At 42.5% G+C, this 21791-nt stretch overlaps 1 protein-coding gene across 2 annotated transcripts in view; it reads left to right on the top strand.

Annotated features, from left to right (window-relative positions):
- Positions 1-1985: 1985 nt before the first annotated feature.
- Positions 1986-21791, top strand: part of ntrk3b (neurotrophic tyrosine kinase, receptor, type 3b) — a 173455-nt gene continuing 153649 nt past the window's right edge. For both annotated transcript variants that reach the window (XM_052064302.1, XM_052064301.1), the window contains exon 1: positions 1986-2672. In XM_052064302.1, coding sequence (XP_051920262.1) covers positions 2281-2672 — 392 coding nt within the window. In that variant the 5' untranslated portion in view covers positions 1986-2280. The remainder of the gene's footprint in view (positions 2673-21791) is intronic.

Here is a 21791-nt window from a genome sequence, read left to right as displayed (position 1 = left end):
ACGGTACTGTATGTCACATGCGACCTTGACGTGGGGGGGAAAGTTAACCATTCACGGGTTGTTTGCTCCTGCCTGATGCGTGAAAGCGGAGCGTAATGGAAGGCATAAAATAATAAAGTCAACAATAAAGTCAAACATGCAGAGTGGATACTTGGCTCGTCCTTTCTCTCACTGTCTCTTTTTGTCTCTCTCATTCCCTCCCTCTCTCTTCCATTCTGTCATATTTTTTCACCTTTTTATCCGCGCGACTTTTATGAGCTGCCGCGTGGAAGACTGGAAATAAATGACGGCGCCGTGCTTAAATCGTGTTACAGTCCATAGACAATGGCGGCACACTGTAATGGCGTTTAATCTGTTGCCAGTCTTTGATCATAATCTGGCTCACGTCACGCTTCCTTCTCAATCTTGCATCGTAATCCTCAAATTCTTACTTATAGACGCAAATGTTAACCACACGCGTACAACCACTCAGCTTCATTTTTAATTACAGCGGAAACTATTAACTTTACACAGTGGTGTTATTAATTGTTGTTAGTATTGTTTTTAGCATCAGCATTCCAATTTCACTCGTGCCTGGAAATTCTATTTGTGGGTCTTCTCCACAGTGTGATGAAAATTGTTGTTGTTAGCATTGTTTTTAGCATCAGCCTTCCCGTTCAGAAATCATCAAGATAAAGAACTTCTATACTGTAGTGGTCAAAATATATTGAGTCTTCTCTGTTTGAAAGGCACCACGTTGTGTTGAGCATAATCATTTTTGAGTCTACCAATGTCTGAAAAATCAACTTGGACCCTAGAAATCATATTATGGGTCTCAAAGCCAAATTTATTTGTTCAAAATATGAAATTTGTTCACTTTTTTCCACTAGTATAACCAATAGGTAAAGGCTTTGATACTGTAGAAATCATATTCTAAGGGCTATTGCTACATTCACACAACACATCCTGAGACCCGTTGTGAAAGCAATTTGTCACTTTGTTGCTAGCGTTGTTTGTAGCATTAGCATTCATTATCCATGTCCTCTTGCTGACAAATAATACCACAAAGCATGTTGCTTTATGAGTCTTCACCACCGTTTCAGGCAAATGATAAAGGAATTTATCATTTTGATAAAGGAAAGGATAAAGGAAGGATGCATTACTTTCTTGTTAGCATTGTTCTTAGCATGAGCTTACCAAGTCCACTAGCGGTCAGAATGTCTTCTATTGTACAAATCCTATTTATGAAGAATGTTATAACACAAACCTGTCTCTTAGAGCCTTCTCACAGTTGAAGGTCAATTCCTTTGTTTTGGCATCAACATACAGAGTCAAACTAATGACTGAAATGTCTTGGTTGACTGTACAAATCCGTTTGAATATTGTTGCCACAGTTGAAGCAACATTTCATGCTGTTAGCACCGTTTTAAGCAGTAGGATTACCAAGGACTAAGTTTCTCCATTGTATGAATTATTATGAAGAGATGTTGTTTAATGCATATCTCTTCCTTGGAGTCTTGCCCTTTTGTTAGCATTGTTTTAGCAGTAGCATAGCCTGCCCCAATCACTCCAAAAATATATCATCAATGATTTTCAGGTCAACGTTGTTTTAACATTAGCTTTCTTGTCCACTCTGTCGCTATCAAATTATGTTGCATGTTTTTCCCCCCTTTACGACTGCTTTTCTAATGATATCATTATGTAGAAAATACAGCTGTAATTATTGAATCCCTCCCTTTATGTCCATGATGCCTAATTTGGTGCACCCTGTATAGTGTGCGTGTGTGTGCGTGTGTGCGTGTGTGTGTGTGTGTGTGTGTGTGTCTGCACGCGCACACTGTAATCACACTTGACTGCATGCAGCTTCTGCAGGTGTCAATAGAAAGCAGCCAGTGGGAGGGACTCTGACGCCCCCAACTTCTCATTCGATGCCTTGCTCCCTTCTCTCTCTCTCTCTCTCTCTCTCTCTGTCTCTCTCGCTCCCCCTCTCTCTCCCTCTCATCCCTCCATCCATTCAGTCCTGCTCCAGCATCACGCTGAGGAGAGAGCAGCATCGGAGAGTCCGGGGAGGGGAGCCACCATGCACGTTTGCCTGGAGATTTCTTCCACTTGACTACCGTGGTTTTTTTTTGACATTTTTTATTTGCATTTCCCCTCCTCTCTTTGTGTGTGTGGGTGTGTATGTATGTGTGTGTGTGTGTGTGAGGCTGTGGATTAGTGTGTGTGCATATATATAAATATAGATATATATATGTATATACATATACATATATATGTATATATAAATATATATGTATATTGATGTATATATGTGTGAGGAGGCAAGGACACACTGCACAGAGCATCCTCTGTTCTCTTAAGGAAGGACACCAGGACCTCCTCTTCCTCCTTTTCTTCTTCTTATTGTGTTTTCCATCTTTCCTTGGAGACATGGATCTATGCCTGGACCCGCCGCGGATTTGCCGAGGCTGGCGGCTTTTCCCCGTCCTCCTGCTCCTCACCCTCCTCTTTCGGGACCACCTGAGCTCCATGCTGGACTGCCCGCCGACGTGCAGCTGCTCGCCCACCGAGATCTATTGCAATAAGTCGGACAGCGGCCGCTTCTTCCCGCTGTTGGCGGTGCAGGATGGAGCCGGAGCCAACGGCAGCGGAGCTGTGGACATAGCTGACTTGTTCAAAAACATCACATCCATGTGAGTGGCTCTGTGTGTGTGTGTGTGTGTGTGCGCGCATGTGTGTGTGTGTGACTTGCACCAGCTCACTTTTTATTTTATTTTATTTTGCATGAGTATGTGCGAGGTGGTTGGGGGCTGAGTGGTTGTGGTGGTGGTGGGGGGCTGGTGGGGTGCATCCTGAAAGTTGCACCCCCGCAGGCCTCTTCATCAGCATCCTCCTCATCCTCTTTTTCATGAGGAGGCGGAGGGAGGATGTTGCGTCCGCGTCCAACTGCTCCGACAGATTGCGCCAAATGGAACAGAAATAAATGGCGCAGTGAGGTCAAACAGTTACGTATCACTACTCTCCACCACATTCCTCAGGGAGACGACCCCCACCCCCCCACCCCTCTCCCCCCTCCGACCCCCATTTATTAACTTGCGACAGATGTGTATATGTTACAATGGTGCAAAGAAAATAACACTTGTAGTGTGATGTCGTGTGAGGAAGCTGGGCACAAATGTGCCGGATGCAGTTTCTTTTCGTTCAAGAAAGAAACCATCTCTCACCAGTCGAGTTTTCCTTCTTAAAAAGTCTGTTGCGTTTTGTGTGTCTCAATACTTGTGACGTAGGTCATAATGAATATTTGCTGTGATGTGTGGTCCTGGAAGCTTAGCAAAAAATGTGCTGGATGCAGGTGTATTTTTGCGTTGAAGGTCTTAGCTTTACCTCACAAGTCTTAAAATGCATTTTTCATGGTAGTCCAGAGAAAAAAGGCATTGTCTTTTGTCATTTGTATTCCTGTGCTGGATGGAGTTTTTTTTCCCAACCAAATCCATACTTGAAAATCCTCCAAGTAAGATGAACTCCCCGCAACAGCTCGGAAAAATTAATTTTCTGTGTCGTATTTTTGTGTGGCCGCACATGTTCTGGATGCATTCCAGATAGAAACCTTGCCTCAGAAAATCAGAGTTTCATTTTTAACCAGCCCCCCCCGCCCCCCACACACACACACACCACCAAATGCATTTTGTACACCATAAAATCTGTCCTGTTCTGCCGGATGGAACTTTTTTTGTTGATCAAAGCATCTGCTACGATACTTCAAAGTGGAGTAAAACAAAATCACACCTTCGGAAGTCAACCAGGATGCATTTTGTGTGGGTTAATGCTTGATGATTTGGTGCTGGATGCATTTTTTTTTTTATATGCTTCAATGAAATCCGACCCACACAGGCTTTCATGTACATAATCCCTGCAGGCCCAAGTCAAACCTTTCATTCTTGAGAAGTAAGACGTGTGTGCAGCAGTACGCAGCTTCAGAAGCGGAGTGGGCATCGGAAATTTAGGGAAAATCTGTTAATTGTCTCGACCGGTGTATTTTTGTGCTGCTCCATGGCCGGCTGCCCAACGTCCTTATTTTATTTTTTGTTTTTTAGGGCGGGCACGCGTCCGCCGCACCTTGACTACATTGAGGCGCATGACTGCTGCGTAATGCTAACTTTTCAACACATGATAGCCGTGTTGAAATTATACAAGTGGGAGACAATGGGCGACTCTCTGCCCATAAAATGCGTAATTTATAGGACACCATATTTGGTGCGCCAGCATGGCACGAAATAGTAAATATTGAAACCTAAAGCAAGGTGTTAGAGGAGCTGAAAAGCGTAATCAGCATTCTGACAACTCTTGCAGTGGTTTTTATGTGGCTCAACTGTGGTGTTGTGCGTCGAAGCTGTGCGCAAATGTGCCATTTTTTTTTTTTTTTTTTGTGATTCAGAGCAAAGCCAACCCTCACAAGACTAAAACGACATCATTCAGGAGGACAGAATCAAAGCTTTGCTTCTTGAAAAGTCCAGAAATATGCCTTTTGTGCATCATTGCCTGGAAAGCTGTGTGCAAATGTACTGGATGCAGCTTTTTTGTTTTCTTCCTATATCTCACGAGTCTTCATGTACATCCTCAACATCAAAACATAAAAATGCATATGCGTGGCTCAAGGAGTTGTCGCAATGTGCAAATGTGCCATCCATCCATCCATCCGTCCATTTTTGGGACATAGAGCCAAGCGATTCTTCACAAGCCTCCAAGTTCATCATCAGAGCTTTTCTTCTTTAAAAGACCAGAAAAATGCATTTTCCATCATTGAACTCTTGTGCTCAGTGAAGCTTTTTTGCTGATATCTCCTTACTGGAAGGTGCTACATTCTGCTCTGCACCACAGAATGACTTGTTCAGTGTTAAGACGGAAGACTTTACAAGCTCTTCTCCAAAAAATGGAACGGATGGAAGCACGCAGTGTGCCAATGCTCTGGAGGCTGCCACATTTGCATATGAAGTCGCTCCGGAAGGAATTCCCACGCATATAACCAATCCAAGGCCCCGCCTCTTGATCGCCTCGCATCACTTTTGGGCTCCCGTTTAACCTTTTTATTCAATAACGCCGTTGCCGTGCGCCACTAGAGGGTACCCTGCACACGCATCCTCTCCCTCATCCCCTTCCTCCCGCCCTCTCAATCTTTCCGAACTGCATTAAAAGGCAAAAGAGAATGGCGGGGACATGAAAGTACCCTGGGTGGTGATTACCGTAACCCTCCCCCTCGTGCGGCGCGTCATGAATTATTTATGTTGTAACCTGTTGGCATCATTTATCTCCCCTCTTGTCCACCCCGATTCGGATGGGTTGCCGGCTTGATTGGTTTCCCCTTAAAAACAACAACAACAAGTTTAAAGGGAAAAAAGTCGTGGCCTCATTAGCATTTTTTCTGCCTTTTTTTTTTTAGTATAGAGCTACTAATCCGATTGACCCGCCAGACGCCTTTCATGGCTCCGCTCCGGCAGCCGTCTTGTTGTTTTTCTGCTCCACCCTGCAGCAAAAGGCTGACAAACAAACGCACGGGCGTCGTTGAAACGTGGCTGATCGTTTCTGATGGCTTACTTTAAGCATAAAGTGCCTCTTATGAATCTAAAACGCACAATAAATAAGAATTTGGAGTTGAAGAAAGTTTAATTTGATGATTCTTGTGGTCACTCAAGGTTGTGTGACCGGCATACCACGCGATTAATTCATTCAGGCTGCCAAAGAGGGCTGAATACTAAAGAGGAAACCAGCAGTTTGGTGCAAAATTGTAGCTGGTGGGAAATGAAACCTCCACTCTTCCCATGGTAAAAGGACCCAACTGTGAGTATGCCCCCCCCCCCACCACCATTTATCAATGCTACTGTAAGCTTTTGTTAAATTATCATTTTATGTTCGAACATTACAGTATTGTCTTTGACGTTAAAGTTACCTAAATTATATTCTATTTATTAATTTCTTAAACAGGTATATGTTAAGAGTGTCTGATTGGCTGAAAGAAACAGGAAGTGTTTTAGTAGTCGGAAGAAGGAGTGGTGTTCTCGAATGTGCTGCGGTGTCAGGCGTCTTTTTTTCCCCATTTGAATAAAACTGCATTCAAAGGATTCCATCTCTCCTTTTGCCGTTCATAAAGTAAAGCCATCCATTCGGAAACAACGAACCGCTCAGCTTTCACTACTAAATGAGCAGAAACAATGCTGATAAATGCAACTTCTATATATATATTGCGCGTCGTCCCGCACGCGGTCTGTCCTTCCGTCTGTCCCTTTTCAAAACGTACCTACTTCACCGCGCCGCCACTGCGCCGCCACTGCGCCGCTCAGGCAGTGGCTCACTACGATCGCGCGGGCATCTTAGCGAAAAAATGTTGTCTACCCACAAGCATTGCAATGAAATTGTTAGTTATTTAGTAGAGCTAAACATCTCTTTATTTTCGCGATAAGCAATGAAGATGAACAAAAAGTTGAACCAAGCAACAACATTTTTGCCAGCCTTCCGCAGGAACTAGCTGATGAGCCGCCCGCGCTTATAACCGCTTATAACCGCTTATAACCGCGCTTCGAATAAGCTGCAGCTATAACATGCACTTGTTTTTTTTTTTTTTAACATTCTTTACAATTGCGCAAGCAAATCGATGTTAACTGCTGTAAATAAGAAAATGCAATCACGATAATGTATAATCATGCAATGTGTGGCAGAGAGTCGACTACTTGACGGACTGTAGGTTCCTATCTGCTTCTTGGTTTGGACTAATTGTTGAGGAAGAAGCTAAAGGGAAAGCTAAACATACACTTTGAGGTGTTTTGCAATTTTAGGAGTAATTTGCCTAATTATTTGGGTCCCGCTTGTCCAAATTGTACAACGTCGCTGAAAAATTAGCTTGATTAGCATATCGGTCGTCTTCAAATTCATAATTAAAACAAAATAGATTCAGTCAAGGACACATTTCTTCACATGTGCGTCTCTTATTTAAAACCGAGCAACCAGCCAGAAGAAAAGCGGCACGGCTGGCATCTGTATGCGCCCCGCGGTACGACACGTCCTCGGCCCTCTCTGCGACGATGGCAGCGTTGTCGCCAAAAGGCCGCCTAAAAAGAACAAGTGGTGAGTCGAGATAATAGTTTCTTCTTTGCTTGGCAGCAGGGAGGCATGGGCCCGTTTCTGAAGTGGAGGAGATGGGGGCCCGGCTGTCACACTTGAAGATAAAGAAGCGCAATTTTCAGTCAGAAGCTGATTTGTCAGACAGGTTGCGGCTAAGTGTTGTTTCTTTGTGCCTTCTAATTAACACCTCTCCACTTCTGATGTCGGAGCTGGTGGTAATCCAGGGGAGGGGTTGGGGGCTATTTTCAGTGTATTAACAATGCGGCTCACATTTTCACCACAGTTATAAAAACAAAAATACACCAGATGACGCGAAAGATATGAGAATCATTTTGATAGGACGAGTGCGTAAAAACACACGAGGAATTTGTCTCTGGTAGTATGTGAAGGCAGAGGGACCAATTTTTTTTATTTTCCTCAGTGGCCCGAACTTTCCGTTACAGTTAGATGGTGTGAATTTGTCGTGAATTTTCCCATGATGCTCATTCTACTCGCTGACATGAAATTCAGCATGACAATCATGTCTCAAAACGCGTAGCATAATACAGAAAGTCAGCCATTTTGAATTGCAGGAAGTCAGCCATTTTGAATTGCAGCCGCCATTTTAAGGTAACACCTGCTGATTTCTGCTTCAGAATAGTTTTCCTCATCCACGGCTGTCGATTTGATCAGTTTGAAATACGATTGTATTTATTTATTCATTTATTTATTGATTTTTAAGTAAACAGATGTGCACAATTAAAAAAAAACTATACTTTACACTTATACTAATTGTATTGACTTTTTTCTGTTTTTAATAAATTTGTTTTTTTGTTTTAAATGGCTTGAATTTGTAAAAAAAAAAAAATAAATTATATGATTCATGCGGCCCGGTAGTCCAGTGGTTAGCACGTCGGCTTCACAGTGCAGAGGTACCGGGTTTGATTCCAGCTCCGGCCTCCCTGTGTGGAGTTTGCATGTTCTCCCCGGGCCTGCGTGGGTTTTCTCCGGGTGCTCTGGTTTCCTCCCACATTCCAAAAACATGCGTGGCAGGCTGATTGAACACTCTAAATTGTCCCGAGATGTGAGTGTGAGTGGGAATGGTTGTTCGTTTCTTTGTGCCCTGCGATTGGCTGGCAACCGATTCAGGGTGTCCCCCGCCTCCTGCCCGAAGACAGCTGGGATAGGCTCCAGCCCCCCCCCCCCCCCCCCCCCGCGACCCTAGTGAGGATCAAGCGGCTTGGAAGATGAATGAATATATGATTCATGAATGAAGGGTTCGGTGAATGTGCATATGAACGTGTTGAGTTCAGTATCCTCGAATAAGGTTATTAACCACTACCCAGACAGATAGGCAATGACAAATTGTGAAGCTTTTTTGCCCACGCCAACCAAATATGGTTGTAGCATAGCATCTAAATTGGTTCATTTCAGTTGATCATTCACCGTGAAAAGTCAGGTCTCACGACCCGTTCGTCACAATAACAAGACTCCCCGTCGATGATCGTGTTTGATGAATACCGATTTATGGATCCATCCCCCTCATCACCGCCACCATTTTGTCGTCACGCCGTTCCGATGATGCTCTACACTTGTTTAACACATCAATTTGCTTTATACCCAGTTGGAAACCCCAGCCATACCCACAGCCATAAAAAAAAGAAAAAAAAACTACAGTAATATCACACAGCATCCCAGAATAACACCGCTGGGATTTATCTGTAGTCACACACATCATTAACATTACATCATCACGTGTGCTACTTGCAAACGAGCAAAGCCAAATAGTCCTGCAGAGGTTTGTTTTATATTCTTTTGAAGATAACAATGGGATCATAAGTGACTATTTGCAGACGACGACGACGAAGTTTAAGCAGTGTTTCATGTCTCGCTACCGCATCGGTGAATCATAACTGTACTTCATATGGACTGTCATTGTGTTTCGGGGTTTTCAACTCCTCTGACATGTCTTTGATTTTTTTTTTTCTATTAGTCCTACTTTTTGTTCACGGTGTTTGCTCTTTGTGCCTGTGAGTGTTGTTCTCATCCGAGACTCCAATCAATAATTGTTTTTGTTACAAGAAAGCACAACAAAGATATGAGGAAAAACATTGTAGTCGTAAATCCATATGTTCTGTCAAACGGCGTCTTTAAGAGAATGCCACGGCACAGAGCAACAAAAGAGAATACTTCGATGTCGACCAGGGTCACATTTTGACCAAGGTCAAGCAACTTAAAACGATTACTTTGTTTTGATCACAAAAAGACCACCTGACGAATCAGCCTGTATCCACACCTCCCAAAAACTGGGGGGAAAAAAAATCTAAAATGTCAACAACAACAAAAATCTTCATGAAAATCTGAATTTCTGAAAATGGGATAAACGAAAGCTGAAAATGTGCTCTGAAAAACAACGAAGAGGTAAGCATTTCCTCTCGCAAAAGAAAACCACTGGTCACCTGATGAGAGTCACTGGACGGTGACAAAAAAAAATGCCGATTTGAAACAGCAATTTAAAATAAAAATGGGAAGAATTTGTGAAAAAATAGTGAAAATAATTTTTGACAAAAATATAGACGGTAAATAAAGTCTGAAAGGTCTAACAGCTTAAGTATTGATGCTTACTGTCATTGAGGACGCCTGTTAGCTTAATTTGGATAACATTGCTTTAAAAAAATGGCTCCCATTCATGGCAAAATGGAAGAATGCTGACCGAGTTGATAAAACCTTAGAAATGTAGATCCCAAAAATGTGACTTTGTCTGAGGCTGAGAAGATGTCCTGCCACTTAACCATCAACTTCCCAAAAAAGCTGAAAGATCAGAAAAAGGCAAACAATTTGAAAAATGAAAGGATCTGAAAACATGGGATAAAATGTGGTAAATGGCAAGAAAAGAAAAAACGATTTTAATCTGAAAAATTCCCAAGACTATTCACCCACTGCAAACCCTAACCAACCGCATTTTACGGAGACGCACAAGGAAAGAATTAATGATGACAAAGCTGATGACAACCTACAGAACATACTTAGTTTATGTCTTGGCCACCTAATCCTAGATAAATCATTAAATGAATAAATAATAATAATGTGCTTTCTCATGATTAAATGACAAAAGCAGCATCTGCTAATTTCACTCGAATTATTCAACCTTGGATCGGGACCAGACACAATCTACTCACATCTCAATTCAGCGGTCTTGGGCCACTTTCCAATTTTGTTAATAAAGACAAAAGTTTGTGCCAGAGGAAGTCTAAAGAATGAGAGATTTGTCGAGGATAACAATACGCTTAATGAGGTTGTCGGAAAGCGTGCGACTCGAGATTTAAGTGCCGTTTAATATCATCGTGCATTTTGAGGGCCTGAGTTGATTATGGACTCCAGGAATGGTCTGTAGTAGGGGTGTCAAGCTCATTTTTGTCTCGGGCCAGATTTGAATTATAGTTTCCTTTGGAGGGCCGTTTTGGCTGAAACCATATAAAGAAGTCAAGAATAACAGTTTATTCACCGATTGTTGATGTTACTGTAATGAGGGGTTTGCTAACAAGAAAATGATTACAGTCGCACTCTTATTTATTACAAATGAGAATTTGAAACTTTGGTAGAGATTTTAATCAGCATCATGAAAGATGACACATTTGATTTGCTTTCACATGCCACAGAAAATGATATGTCAGGCCAGATCTGGCCCCCGGGCCTTGAGTTTGACACCAGTGGTCTATAATCTCCCCACTCCTTGTTCTGGCTGTAGCCTGGTGATGCCTGTACTCAGATAAGATCATTATCACACTCAACGTTTGTCTCATTTATGCAGCGTAATGGTTGCTCGAACTCGTATCAGCAGTTCATTTGTGTTGACCATTTGAACAATCTCTGAAACTGTGATGATCAGTTAAGATTTGGTGGAGATTTGACATTTTTGTACCTGGTTATCATACATTTTTTATCTTGGACACTTCATCTTGCAATGGGATCAATACAAAAATGATCAGTAAGCAGTACGGAGCACAATCACTCCCCTCCAACCCCTAACTATGGCCACTACAAACTACTGATTGAACACTCCAGATTGTGAGCGCGGATGGTTGTTCGTCTCTGTGTGCCCCGTGATTGGCTGGCAACCAGTTCAGGGTCTCCCCCGCAGACAGCTTTGATAGGCTTTAGCACACCTCACAACCCTTGTGAGGATAAAGCGGTTCAGAAAATGGATGGATGGATGTTTGTTTGCATCGCCTAAAATTCGACGTATCCGCAGAAAATCTAAACTCCTGGTCACTAGTGTATATTCATTGTCCTGTTGACTGACTTGTGACTGGGGCACTGGAATTGAGCAATCTATCTCATGAAATTCTAGATGCTTTGTTTAGCTCAAAAATAATAATAATCTGGACACGTCCAGGTAAAAGACCACTGGTCAAATGACAGCTATGTGGACTGCTGGAAAAAAGTTTTTGGAATTGAGCCACCGAAGCTGCTGCTTGGAATAAATAACTTGTAGCTCAGACTATGAATGCATGACTGTGCCATCGAAATGCCGTGCCATCAGGTGGAAAAGAAAGAAACGCAAGTCGAGGCATAGGAGAAGAATATAGTATGTACTGACCAGAATGGAGCGCAAGCGCATCTTTTCGGCCCTTTTTAAAAAGGTAATTTTAAAAAAGAGTCTTCCACTTTGGGGGCCTTCTGAGGTCCTGGGAGGAAGTTGCAGTGATTGTGATGAGAAGTAGCAGGACACCAGATGAAACAAAGCCTCAACCTCGCTGTCTGGACTACTAAAATAGCTCGGAAAATTTGTGCTGGAGTCTTTAATGCAGGATTTTTGACGGCTGCCATCTTGGATTAATTTCACATTGGGCTTCATCAAATAATCATGGACCTAAGATGAAGCCGCTCACTAATGGAGTTGACTTCATGCACCCCTCAAAACTGCATTTTGGGTCCCGAATATTGGGAATCCGACTCGGCTCTTGCATGGGTGGGTCAAACTTTTCTCTCCCATTTAGCTGCTAGTTCATGCAGGATGGAGAATCTGTATTCCTTTTATGCCAGAAAAGTTTATATATGCGGGGGTGTTCTTCCCCCCTAACTATGGTCGATGGGTACTTAGTGAAATTTGCATTCGGAGGGAACAAGATTTAAGAGGGGAGAGAAAAATAAGGCAAAACACTGACTGTAAGTAAAGATTGAGAGTTAGAAGCATTATATAGAGTACAAAGTACAATGTCACACTGGAGTCGAGTTCTTTTCAGGACTGTAGTGTTGTACCCTGCAAAGAAAGGACATTATGATGTAGGACAGGACAAGACAGTACAGGAAAGGGACAAAAGAGGACGAAAGCAGGACAGGAGTAGTGAACATGGCGGTGTAATTGAAGTGTGGTAGGAGTCGCTGTCTAAATTCTAAACAGCAGCCAAGTGCAAGTGAGGCAACAGCTCAAGGAGTTTGCAAGGTCAGAACCAGACTCATCTTAATTGGCCAAAGTATGTAAGATCACACGAGGAATTTGTCTCCAGTTGTTTGAGTCTTACTAGTATTACAGCAAAAAGCAACTCAAAGTAAATTTACAAAGAAAAAGACTTTTCGGATGCAACACGTACGTACAGAGAATCGTGAAATAATGTAAGGATACGATAAGTGCGGTAGGACCCAACAATGACAGCTGTGATGATGCAAATGATGCAGAGTCCTTGAGCATTTCCAGTGGTGTGCAAAGTTTGATGGCGCGTACATGAAGGAAGTAGCTGGAAGAGGTGGTGACCAGGATGTAGAGGGTCAAAGAGGATTTTGCCTGCCCTTGTTTTGTTCTTGGAAGTTGTTCAGAGTGGGTAAGGAGGAGCTGATGATCTTCTTGGCAGTTTGAAATGTTCATTGCAGTCAGATTTTGTCATTTCTTTTGTAGCATCACCAAATCAGACTACGATCAGGGAACACAGTACTGATTTAATCACTGCTCAATTGAAGCGCTCCAAAACTAGCCACCAGGAGGAGAGAGCAGGAAGTCATGCCCGATATTGCAAATGATATATGCTTGCTAGACTGAATGAAGGACCGCAACGGGTCGCCTTTCACGTGCCATACTTTGCCCGCGCTTGCTCTATACATGCCGCATCCTCGCCCTCCTATTATTCAGCCGCCATATTGCTCGGCTCACCTCGGGCGCTTTGAGAACATCATCAAGTTTGCATGAACCTGTCTTGCTGGAAAAGTAGGTCATGGCTCACCATCTGAAAATTAGGAGGGGCGAATGCCTTCATTGAGATGCTGGGCGTGCATAAGCCGACGCCAGAACCCCAGCCCGTGTGAGCACAACCCAGCTTCTACCACTCCCCAAACCCCAACAACACCGCCTCCACCGCCGGTGCATCTGCGTGCTGCCCCAGCGCCTAAAGGAAGCATACTAATGAGGCACCTTCTCCCTGCCGCCCCCACCGCGGCGATCCCGCCCATTCCCTCCATCAAAAGACACCATTCAGAAGACTGAAGGCTGTTGCTGTTTCAGGCAGGATCAGAAAAGACCTCGCCAAGGACATTGAGGAGCTTACTGTTGACGTTTACTTGAGCTTCTGTGTTTGCGGCAGCGGCTTACTAGGCATTGTTGCCGCTGCATGAACTTTAATAGAGGGATGAGTGCTCCGGTCGGGGAGGAGGGGTTTGGGGGGGGGGGGAATTGTACCTTCATTTTCAGCTTCTGTCACTTCGACCAGGACTGTGCAAAATTCAGAATTTCAGAATTTAAGTCATTGGATGAATTTGAATTAACTCCACGCCACACGATGTTGAATTTGAATTTGCATCACAGGAAGTGGAATTGAATTCAGTGCAATTCAGAGAAACTCATTCTGGGTGAGAACGAGTCCGTGTATTTCACGTGTGTGCTCCCCAGAAAATGTCATTTGAAAGACTTGGCAAGGTATTCTGGGAAATTAAAATGCTGCTCTACCATCAATTTGACAAGTTTCAGTCTCTGTTCTAGCTGAGAAGGATTTTGATGCTCATAAAAAACAGTTACTACACTTTACTATTATTTATAATTATTGTGTACCTGGAGCCCGTACAATAATATTTGTATGAAATTCATGTTGTAAATAGCATCATATTGTATCGGGCAAAATTCGTAATAATGTGGAAGAAAAATCGATATTCATGCAAAATGAAATATTTTTTTTAATCGGGAAAAGGTCAGGAAAGTGAAATATTTAATGACAAATAGAGTTAAAACTTCAAAAAAATAACATTGTTTGAAAACTAGAAACCCCTTTTTTTAATTACAAGAAAATCAACAAAACACAGACATATTTTTAAAGAATCTTATATGACAGGAAAAAAACCTAAAAACAAGATCTGAACAAGAATCTATGAACTCAACGCAGACAATCTGACAATGAAAATATAAAACTTTTTTTTAATGACGTGTGAAATGTGAGTGTGTCAAGAGGCCACACTCACACACACACACACACACACCACTCTTAGACAGTCACTGAACTCGAGAGTGGCGTGTTAATATCGGGTCTGATCACATGAACTTTACTGCAGCTTTCATGCCTCGTCACACAAGCAACAGCAGTTTCAGAGGAATTTTAGCGGTAATCCAGAATTTCTTACACCCTCTGGGTATGCACGACAGTCATTGGAAACTAATGGACACATAAGTTTGAACACACCTGCACACACAGACACTTAGCTCATCCCAGGTGAGGATGTTTGACCCTGGTGGAGTCTTTCGTCGCCGCCTCCGCATGCCGCCAGACAAACCACATCATCATCCTCATCATCATCGTCATCCTCCTCCTCCTCTGATTGATTATCCAGCGGGGGAATTTTGTGTTGAGCAAACATCAATAGTGCGCTGTCAAGTGGGATGAGTCACTCTCTCGCCACCGACGTCAGAGAGCTCCAACTTCTCACAGTAGACGCAGTACAAAAAAAAAAAATTGGCAACCTAATGTTGGGGCTGTGAAGTGAAGTGATTCGTTCCGCTGACTGAAATGGAAGTGTTTAGGGTTGAGTTTTGACATTTAAAAGTATCTTGTCACTAGACCCCTCAAATTATTGTAATTACATTTGATAGTGTAGTGATTCACAAAGCCGACTTTGAAAAATTCAGTGTGATATTTTGACATTTAAGTACTTATGTCAGGAACTGAGATCACATCATATATTCTGAACTGATGGTTGGAGGGGCGGGGGGGGGGGGGGGGGGGGTTAGGAGCATTGTGGTTCTCATCGCTGATTTTGCGGTATATGACATGTTGAGGTCTGAGATTCCAGAATTTGTTTGCAAACCTAATATTGAGAGTGTAGTGATTCACACCGCAGACTTTCACGTGAGCGGCGTGACAAAAACCTTCCAGACTGAAGTGCAAACATTTGAACACTTTGGTCTGATGCAGCGGACACGGAAATGTTTGGGAACCTACCCTCAGGGATCATATGAACAGTGTAGTGGTTCACATTTTCAGATTCAAGGGATGGGGAAATTGGATAGCCAGATTACAGTTGATGTTTTTAAACATTTTCAGGTTTTTTGGGGGGGGGGTTTTGCATCGCTGGCATGGCAAATTGGAGTGCTCAGAGTGATTTGACGTTTAGACGATTCTGTGGGTTGTGGAGACCGCTCAATTTATTGTGAATTCACTCTTGGTGGACATATTGATCGGGGAGTGATTCACATTCGCAGACAGTTGAATTGGGAAACTGGAGCGGTCTGAATGGACTCGTTGTAAACCCACATTGACGTGCATTTGATAGTGTAGTGATTCACATGGCTGATTTGCACGTGGCATGAGTGTAATCACCTGAAAAGCCAAAAACAAAGCAGCCTCCTCCAGGGCAGCACACGCTCAGCCGCAGTAAAAACATTAATATTAAAAGTGCGTAGTGGGGCCGAGCCGAGATCAGACAAATGATTTGAGGTCACCATCTTGACATGTTGAACATTTGAAAAGAATGAGAAGGAGATGTGCTGTAATTAAGATTCAACTTTGTCAGGGAGAGCTGTGTTTAAAAGGTCTCTGTGGCAGAGCGAGTGTCTGTAACTTCAACGAGAACTCCCAAAGGTCATTTACAAGTTGTGAGGGTGGAAGAGCAAGTTCATTTCTTACTGCTAGGAAAAAAAGAACGTGATACAACCTGAACAACAAATCATCCATTCATCCATTTTGTAATCCACTTATGCTCACAAGGGTCGCGGGCATGCGGGAGCAGTAGGCGAGGGACACCCCGAACTGCTTGCCAGCCAATCGCAGGGCACACATAGCGGTAACAACCATGAACACAATTGCACCGAAAGACAATTTAGTGTTCCATTAACCTGCCATGTTTTTGGGGGGGAATGTGGGAGGAAACGGGAGCACCCGAAGAAAACCCATCTTGAACAATTTTTTTAAAAAATCTGTCGAAAATCTGAACAACCCCCAGACCCTGAAAATCTGGGAGGAGAGAAGCCCGGGGGTCCGAAAAAAAAAGAAAAAATTATGAGCCTGTCAAGGAAAATAATCTGGAGAAAATCTTATAAAAAAAGGTTGGGGAAATCTAAAATAATACCTGGGGGGTCCCAGGTATTTATGAAAAAAGGGGGAAAAAAACACAGAAAAACTGCTTCCAAAAAAGCTGGAGAAAATAAACAAAATATTGTAAAATGTTAAAATAAAATTAGGGGAAATGCTACTACTACAAAAATATATACCCCGAAATATGAATTGGGGGAAAAAATCTGTGTGAAAGTAAAAATTACCAGGACATTATTAAAAAAATAAATCATGAGCTTTTTTTCATTTCATCAAGTGGTCTATATCCAGATTTCTTTTCATTTATTATACATCTACTTAAAAATGTATCTTGATTCAGATGGTTTGATTTTGTGCAACCACTTGATGAATATCGAGTCAGTTCCACCAACAATTTTTTCTGTGTACGAAAAAAATATATCCATTCAATTCTTTGTATGAAATCCAGTTTGTCATGCTTTAATGTCCCTATCTAGAAGGAAAGATTTCATTTACATGTCACGTAGGCAGAAAAATGCCTGAATTTACATCCTCAAAGACGGCCGGTTGTTATCTAAAAGCTGGCTTTTGCCATGCAATTCATTATTTGTTGACATTCGGGAAGACGAGTGCGTGCAATGAGCACTTCGAACAGCCTCAAAGGTGGATCCAAGGTGGTCTTCTTTCACACCGTCGGGCACGTCCACCATCCGAGGCCATTTGTAACACTTGACATGCAACGCTAACAAGACTTATTAGCGGGACGCGGGGGCCAAACGGGATCGGCCGGCCGCCCTCTATCCCGAGCAGGGGATGAAAGGACGGCATGGCGGACGGGAAGATAATTGCCGACGCCTCATCCTGCCTCGCCCTCCCCTTCGCAGCGCAGATTGTGAATTCCAAACTTCATTTTTATTTTTATTTTCAGAGTCCTCAATTGATCATGAGTCTGCGCCAGCCAAACGTCACAGCGCATAATAGCTCAAACGTGTCTTGGTTATTTGAACAGACAAGTTAAGTGGCCGTGCTCCTCTTTTGCTAAAGTGTCACCACAAAGGCGACGCTGTTTCATTGGGTGTGTTACCTCCACCGAGTACTGAAATATTTATCGGCCTAGTTTTTGTTTCTGATGCACCAACCTGGATCTTGATAGTTTCTTTTTTATGATTACAAGGTGTATATTTTCAGAGTTGATCCAGCCAGATATTGGAATCGGAATTGTAAAAATCGATTAATCAACAATTAATCGGTCATCAAATTAACTGACGACCGTTTTAAAAGCTAGTCGTCATTTGGAGCGAGTGTTTCACTTGAGTCAAAATGCTCTGAACGCTAAACAGTGTGGTACCTTTCATCCTTCATAAAAGCAGCCTGATTATATTTAGTTTTATCAAAATGAGATATTTGCAACGCTCTGCTGTTATTTTAGAAAATAACAACTCACATTTCTCGCTATTTCATAAAACCAAACCAGTCACTGAAGTAAAATCAGCTTCTGAAAAAAGTTTGTTGAAAAAAAACATTGAGTGAGTACAGCTATCGTTCCCTCTCCCAGTGTATTGTTCGCTATAGCTAAATTTTGGCTCAACAAGTCATCAGTTAATGAACAGTAATGGGGGGGAAATGATGTAACAATCCATTTTAATGCAAAATAAATTGACATGTGATTATTTGACTCATCAGTGGCATCAACAGAATAAATCAATTGTAACAATCCTGGATGTAATGCACATATTGTTGACATGAAAGCAATCCCAGGTTGGTAATTTTTGCAGTTTTTATTAGTTTATTTAAACATAAATTTAATTCAATAGGGACGGACACAGTTGGGCAATTTACAAACTGTTGTCATTAGTCAGGGGTCCGTCATTTTTTTTTTCAAGCCAAACTAAACTAATTGTCAATCGGTCAGTCCATCATGTTCATTTTATCGTCCTTCTGTCATCGCTTTCCCTCGTAAATTTCATATTGTTGTTTGACAGATGGGAAATCCAATTTAAAAAAAAAAACTAAACTAAAATGAATGGCACTATATGTCAACTTACGTGTACATCATTTGGTTTCAATCGCCCCTTTTTGGATTATTTTGGCCTTTTCCTGGGTGTCCTTCAGGAGCATCTCAAGAATAGCCATGAGAGTGGCTTGCGAGAGCTCACTCATCACTTTTTGCAGCTTTAACTCTTGCAGTATTTCTCCAGCAAACTGCTTACGACTGAAAAGAGAAAGTCAAGCCTCTGTGGAAACCGCAATATGAAACCGCTCTAGCAAACAGCATCATAAATCAACTCTTTGACAAGTCTGGTCTTGTTTACCAACCCTTCCTAGCACGTTAGCATCTGCCTTTAAAAAACACATAACCTTTGCGCCATAAACTAAAAACATTCACCACTGACGCAAGGCGACCTGCGGCTTCTCTATAATCCACATTTGAACATAAAAGATCTTTTTTTTTCTGGTCAAAAGGATTTAAAGTTGTCTTGCTGCAAGTAAAGCAAGAAATAGACTTAAAAAAAAAAGCGGTGAACGCTCGTCAATTACCGAGTCCGCTTTAGATATGCCGAGAGGCAAACTTCTTTTTATGCCGTTCACGCTAAGAGGAGAGCAGAATCGCATTGATATTCCCAACAACAATGCGAGAGTGTGCTTCTCCAACTGTCAAACGTATTTTATCCAAAGTCTACACAATTCCAATTGGATGTCTGATGAAAGCTCAAAAATAAGCAGGATTTGTCGGTGCATTCCCCTCTAAACGTATCGGAACAATGAGGGTATTTCCTTTCTTGTTCTGTAGACCCAAAACATTTGGTCTTCAACTCAAAAGATGGACTCCTTTTGATTTTAAATCCACCCAGTTCTGGGCAGAAGTATCCGAACACATGAATGACAGCTGGTGGATTGCGCGCTGCGCTAAGTGTAGCTTTTGGCTATGCTAATACAGTAAATGTTCCCATCTCCGGAATTCTATAGGAAGGAATATCCTTCACCAGGAATAAAAACCTACGCATTAACATTTTGACTACGATATTACGTGTTACCGGAAGTTGCGTAAGCGGAACTTCCACTACCCGTTACCCGGATGGAGGTGTAATGCCGCGGGAGCTTAAATACACGCAACGCCCACTCGATGCGACGGAAAATACTGACGCTGAAACAAGTTTTCACTTTGCGTTTTTCGATCACCAGATTCTAAACGACGACGTGTAAATGAGTTTTTATTGCCGTGCGTTTTACTGTAATTGTGAATGATTTTAACTTTATTCACTTACGTCCTGGAGAACGCGGCTTAAAATCAGCAGCCAATCGACATGACCGAAGAAACGTACGTGTTCGCTTCCCCGTTTTCATTCATCAGATTGGAAACGAAGACATGTAAGCGACTTTTTATTGCCGCGCGTTTTACTGTAATTGTGAAGGATTTTAACTTTATTCACTTGCGTCGTATCGATCATCGCATCGAAACGTAGAAGAACTGGAGCGGAACGAGTGAAATGCATCCGTGTGAGCAGGCTGGACACAAAGTTAAAAAGATCCAGCAGACACTTGGAGAGAAAGACGCAAATTTACAAAACTTTAACAACAAAACAATCCAAAATACACATTTTTTCCCAAGACAGAAAAAAATAAACATTAAAATACTGTATGTATTTTACTGCTGTGATTTTTTTCGGGGGGGGGGGGGGGGGATACACCTGTATTGCAGTTTTTGTTATATCAACAGTTTTTGGATAGTATATTTTTGTATTTTATTGATTGTGTTGTTACACTTGCATTTTGTACACATAATTGCAGGTTCATAAAGGACATGTACCATGCTCATTTCCCAAATGAGGAATTTCTGTTATCAGGACAAATTAGACAGCGCAAACACGAGTCCGTATTAGATAATATTTACTGTACTCCAAATACGTGATTTTGTCATCTTGGAGAAGGCAATGACAGTTCAGGGGCCAATTACAGGTGGCCGGGAGGCCATTTTCTGAACACTGAAGGTTCCGTCTGTGCAATTTTTCTTGTGATATCACCGTTTTTAGAGTGTGCTGTTGTAAATGAGTTTTTCATGTGATGTTTGCTGTTGTCATGGCGCTAAGGTAACACAGAGAAGACTCCATCCGTGATCCAATGAAGAGAACTTGTTAAATGGCGTTATTGATGTTAGCGAAGACAGCGGGAAGACAGTGGCAACGTCCAATGAAACGTTAGGCCATTAAATGTTCTTACACCCTTTGCAAGGTAATATTTCACATACTTTTAAGAGACATATTTATACACATACACCCCAACATGCAATGGAAGCATCAAGATCGAACACGGTGCCTTTTGTCTGATTTCAAAACATCTTTTTCCTCCATTAATTTTTTTCTGATACCAGAAATAAAAATCGCAATGAAAGCTAAGTTACGATGATCGTGCTGATATAGAAGAAAAACAAATCTCACATTTTTTTAAATGTCTTTGTGACTTCCAGGGACTATGAGATTCCCTCCAAAAAAGATGTTCACTCTTCTGCATCCAGATTGCACATGATTGGCGCTTGCGCTAAAAGAACCATCTTGCTAATTTAACCCTATTGCAAGTACGGGCTTCGAGTATAAAACTCCCAGCGCCCCCAATAAAAGTTTACCCCGTGCTAATTTTTGTGTGCGTTCGTCCATCCATGATCTGAACCGCTTTATCCTTTGGAGGGTCACGGATGTGCTGGAGTCTATCCCAGCCGTCTGCGGGCAATAGGGGGGGGCCATCCTGCACCGGTTGCCAGCCAATCGCAGGGCACACAGAGACGAACAACCATCCACGCTCACACTCGCACCTCGGGACAATTTAGAGTGTTCAATCAACCTGCCATGCATGTTTTTGGAATGTGGACGGAAACCGGAGTACCCGCGGAAAACCCACGTGGGCACAGGGAGAACATGCAATCTCCACACAGGGAGGCCGGAGCCGGTATTAAACCCACGACCTCTGCACTGTGAGGTCAACGCGCTAACCACTGGAACAACGACCCCCCCCACCCCCCTCCCGCAAGTGCACTTTTCCTTGTCAATATACCTCTTATTTTAGCGGCCCCAAATACCACCCCTTTGGAAAGACACCAGTTTAACGGACCGACGTGAAATTGGGTGTACAGACGTAACGCAACATGACTCACCAAAAACAAGTGACAAGGACCCACGCCCAAAAATGCAACGGGAAGTTCACCATTTTGGTTTGCCCAAATGAGCCCCAAATTTGCCCAAA

The sequence above is a fragment of the Hippocampus zosterae genome, chromosome 4 (assembly GCF_025434085.1).
Source record: "Hippocampus zosterae strain Florida chromosome 4, ASM2543408v3, whole genome shotgun sequence".
Taxonomy (NCBI): Eukaryota; Metazoa; Chordata; class Actinopteri; order Syngnathiformes; family Syngnathidae; genus Hippocampus; species Hippocampus zosterae.
Note: the sequence above shows the minus strand (reverse complement) of the source record. Positions and strands in the feature narration are given on the sequence as shown.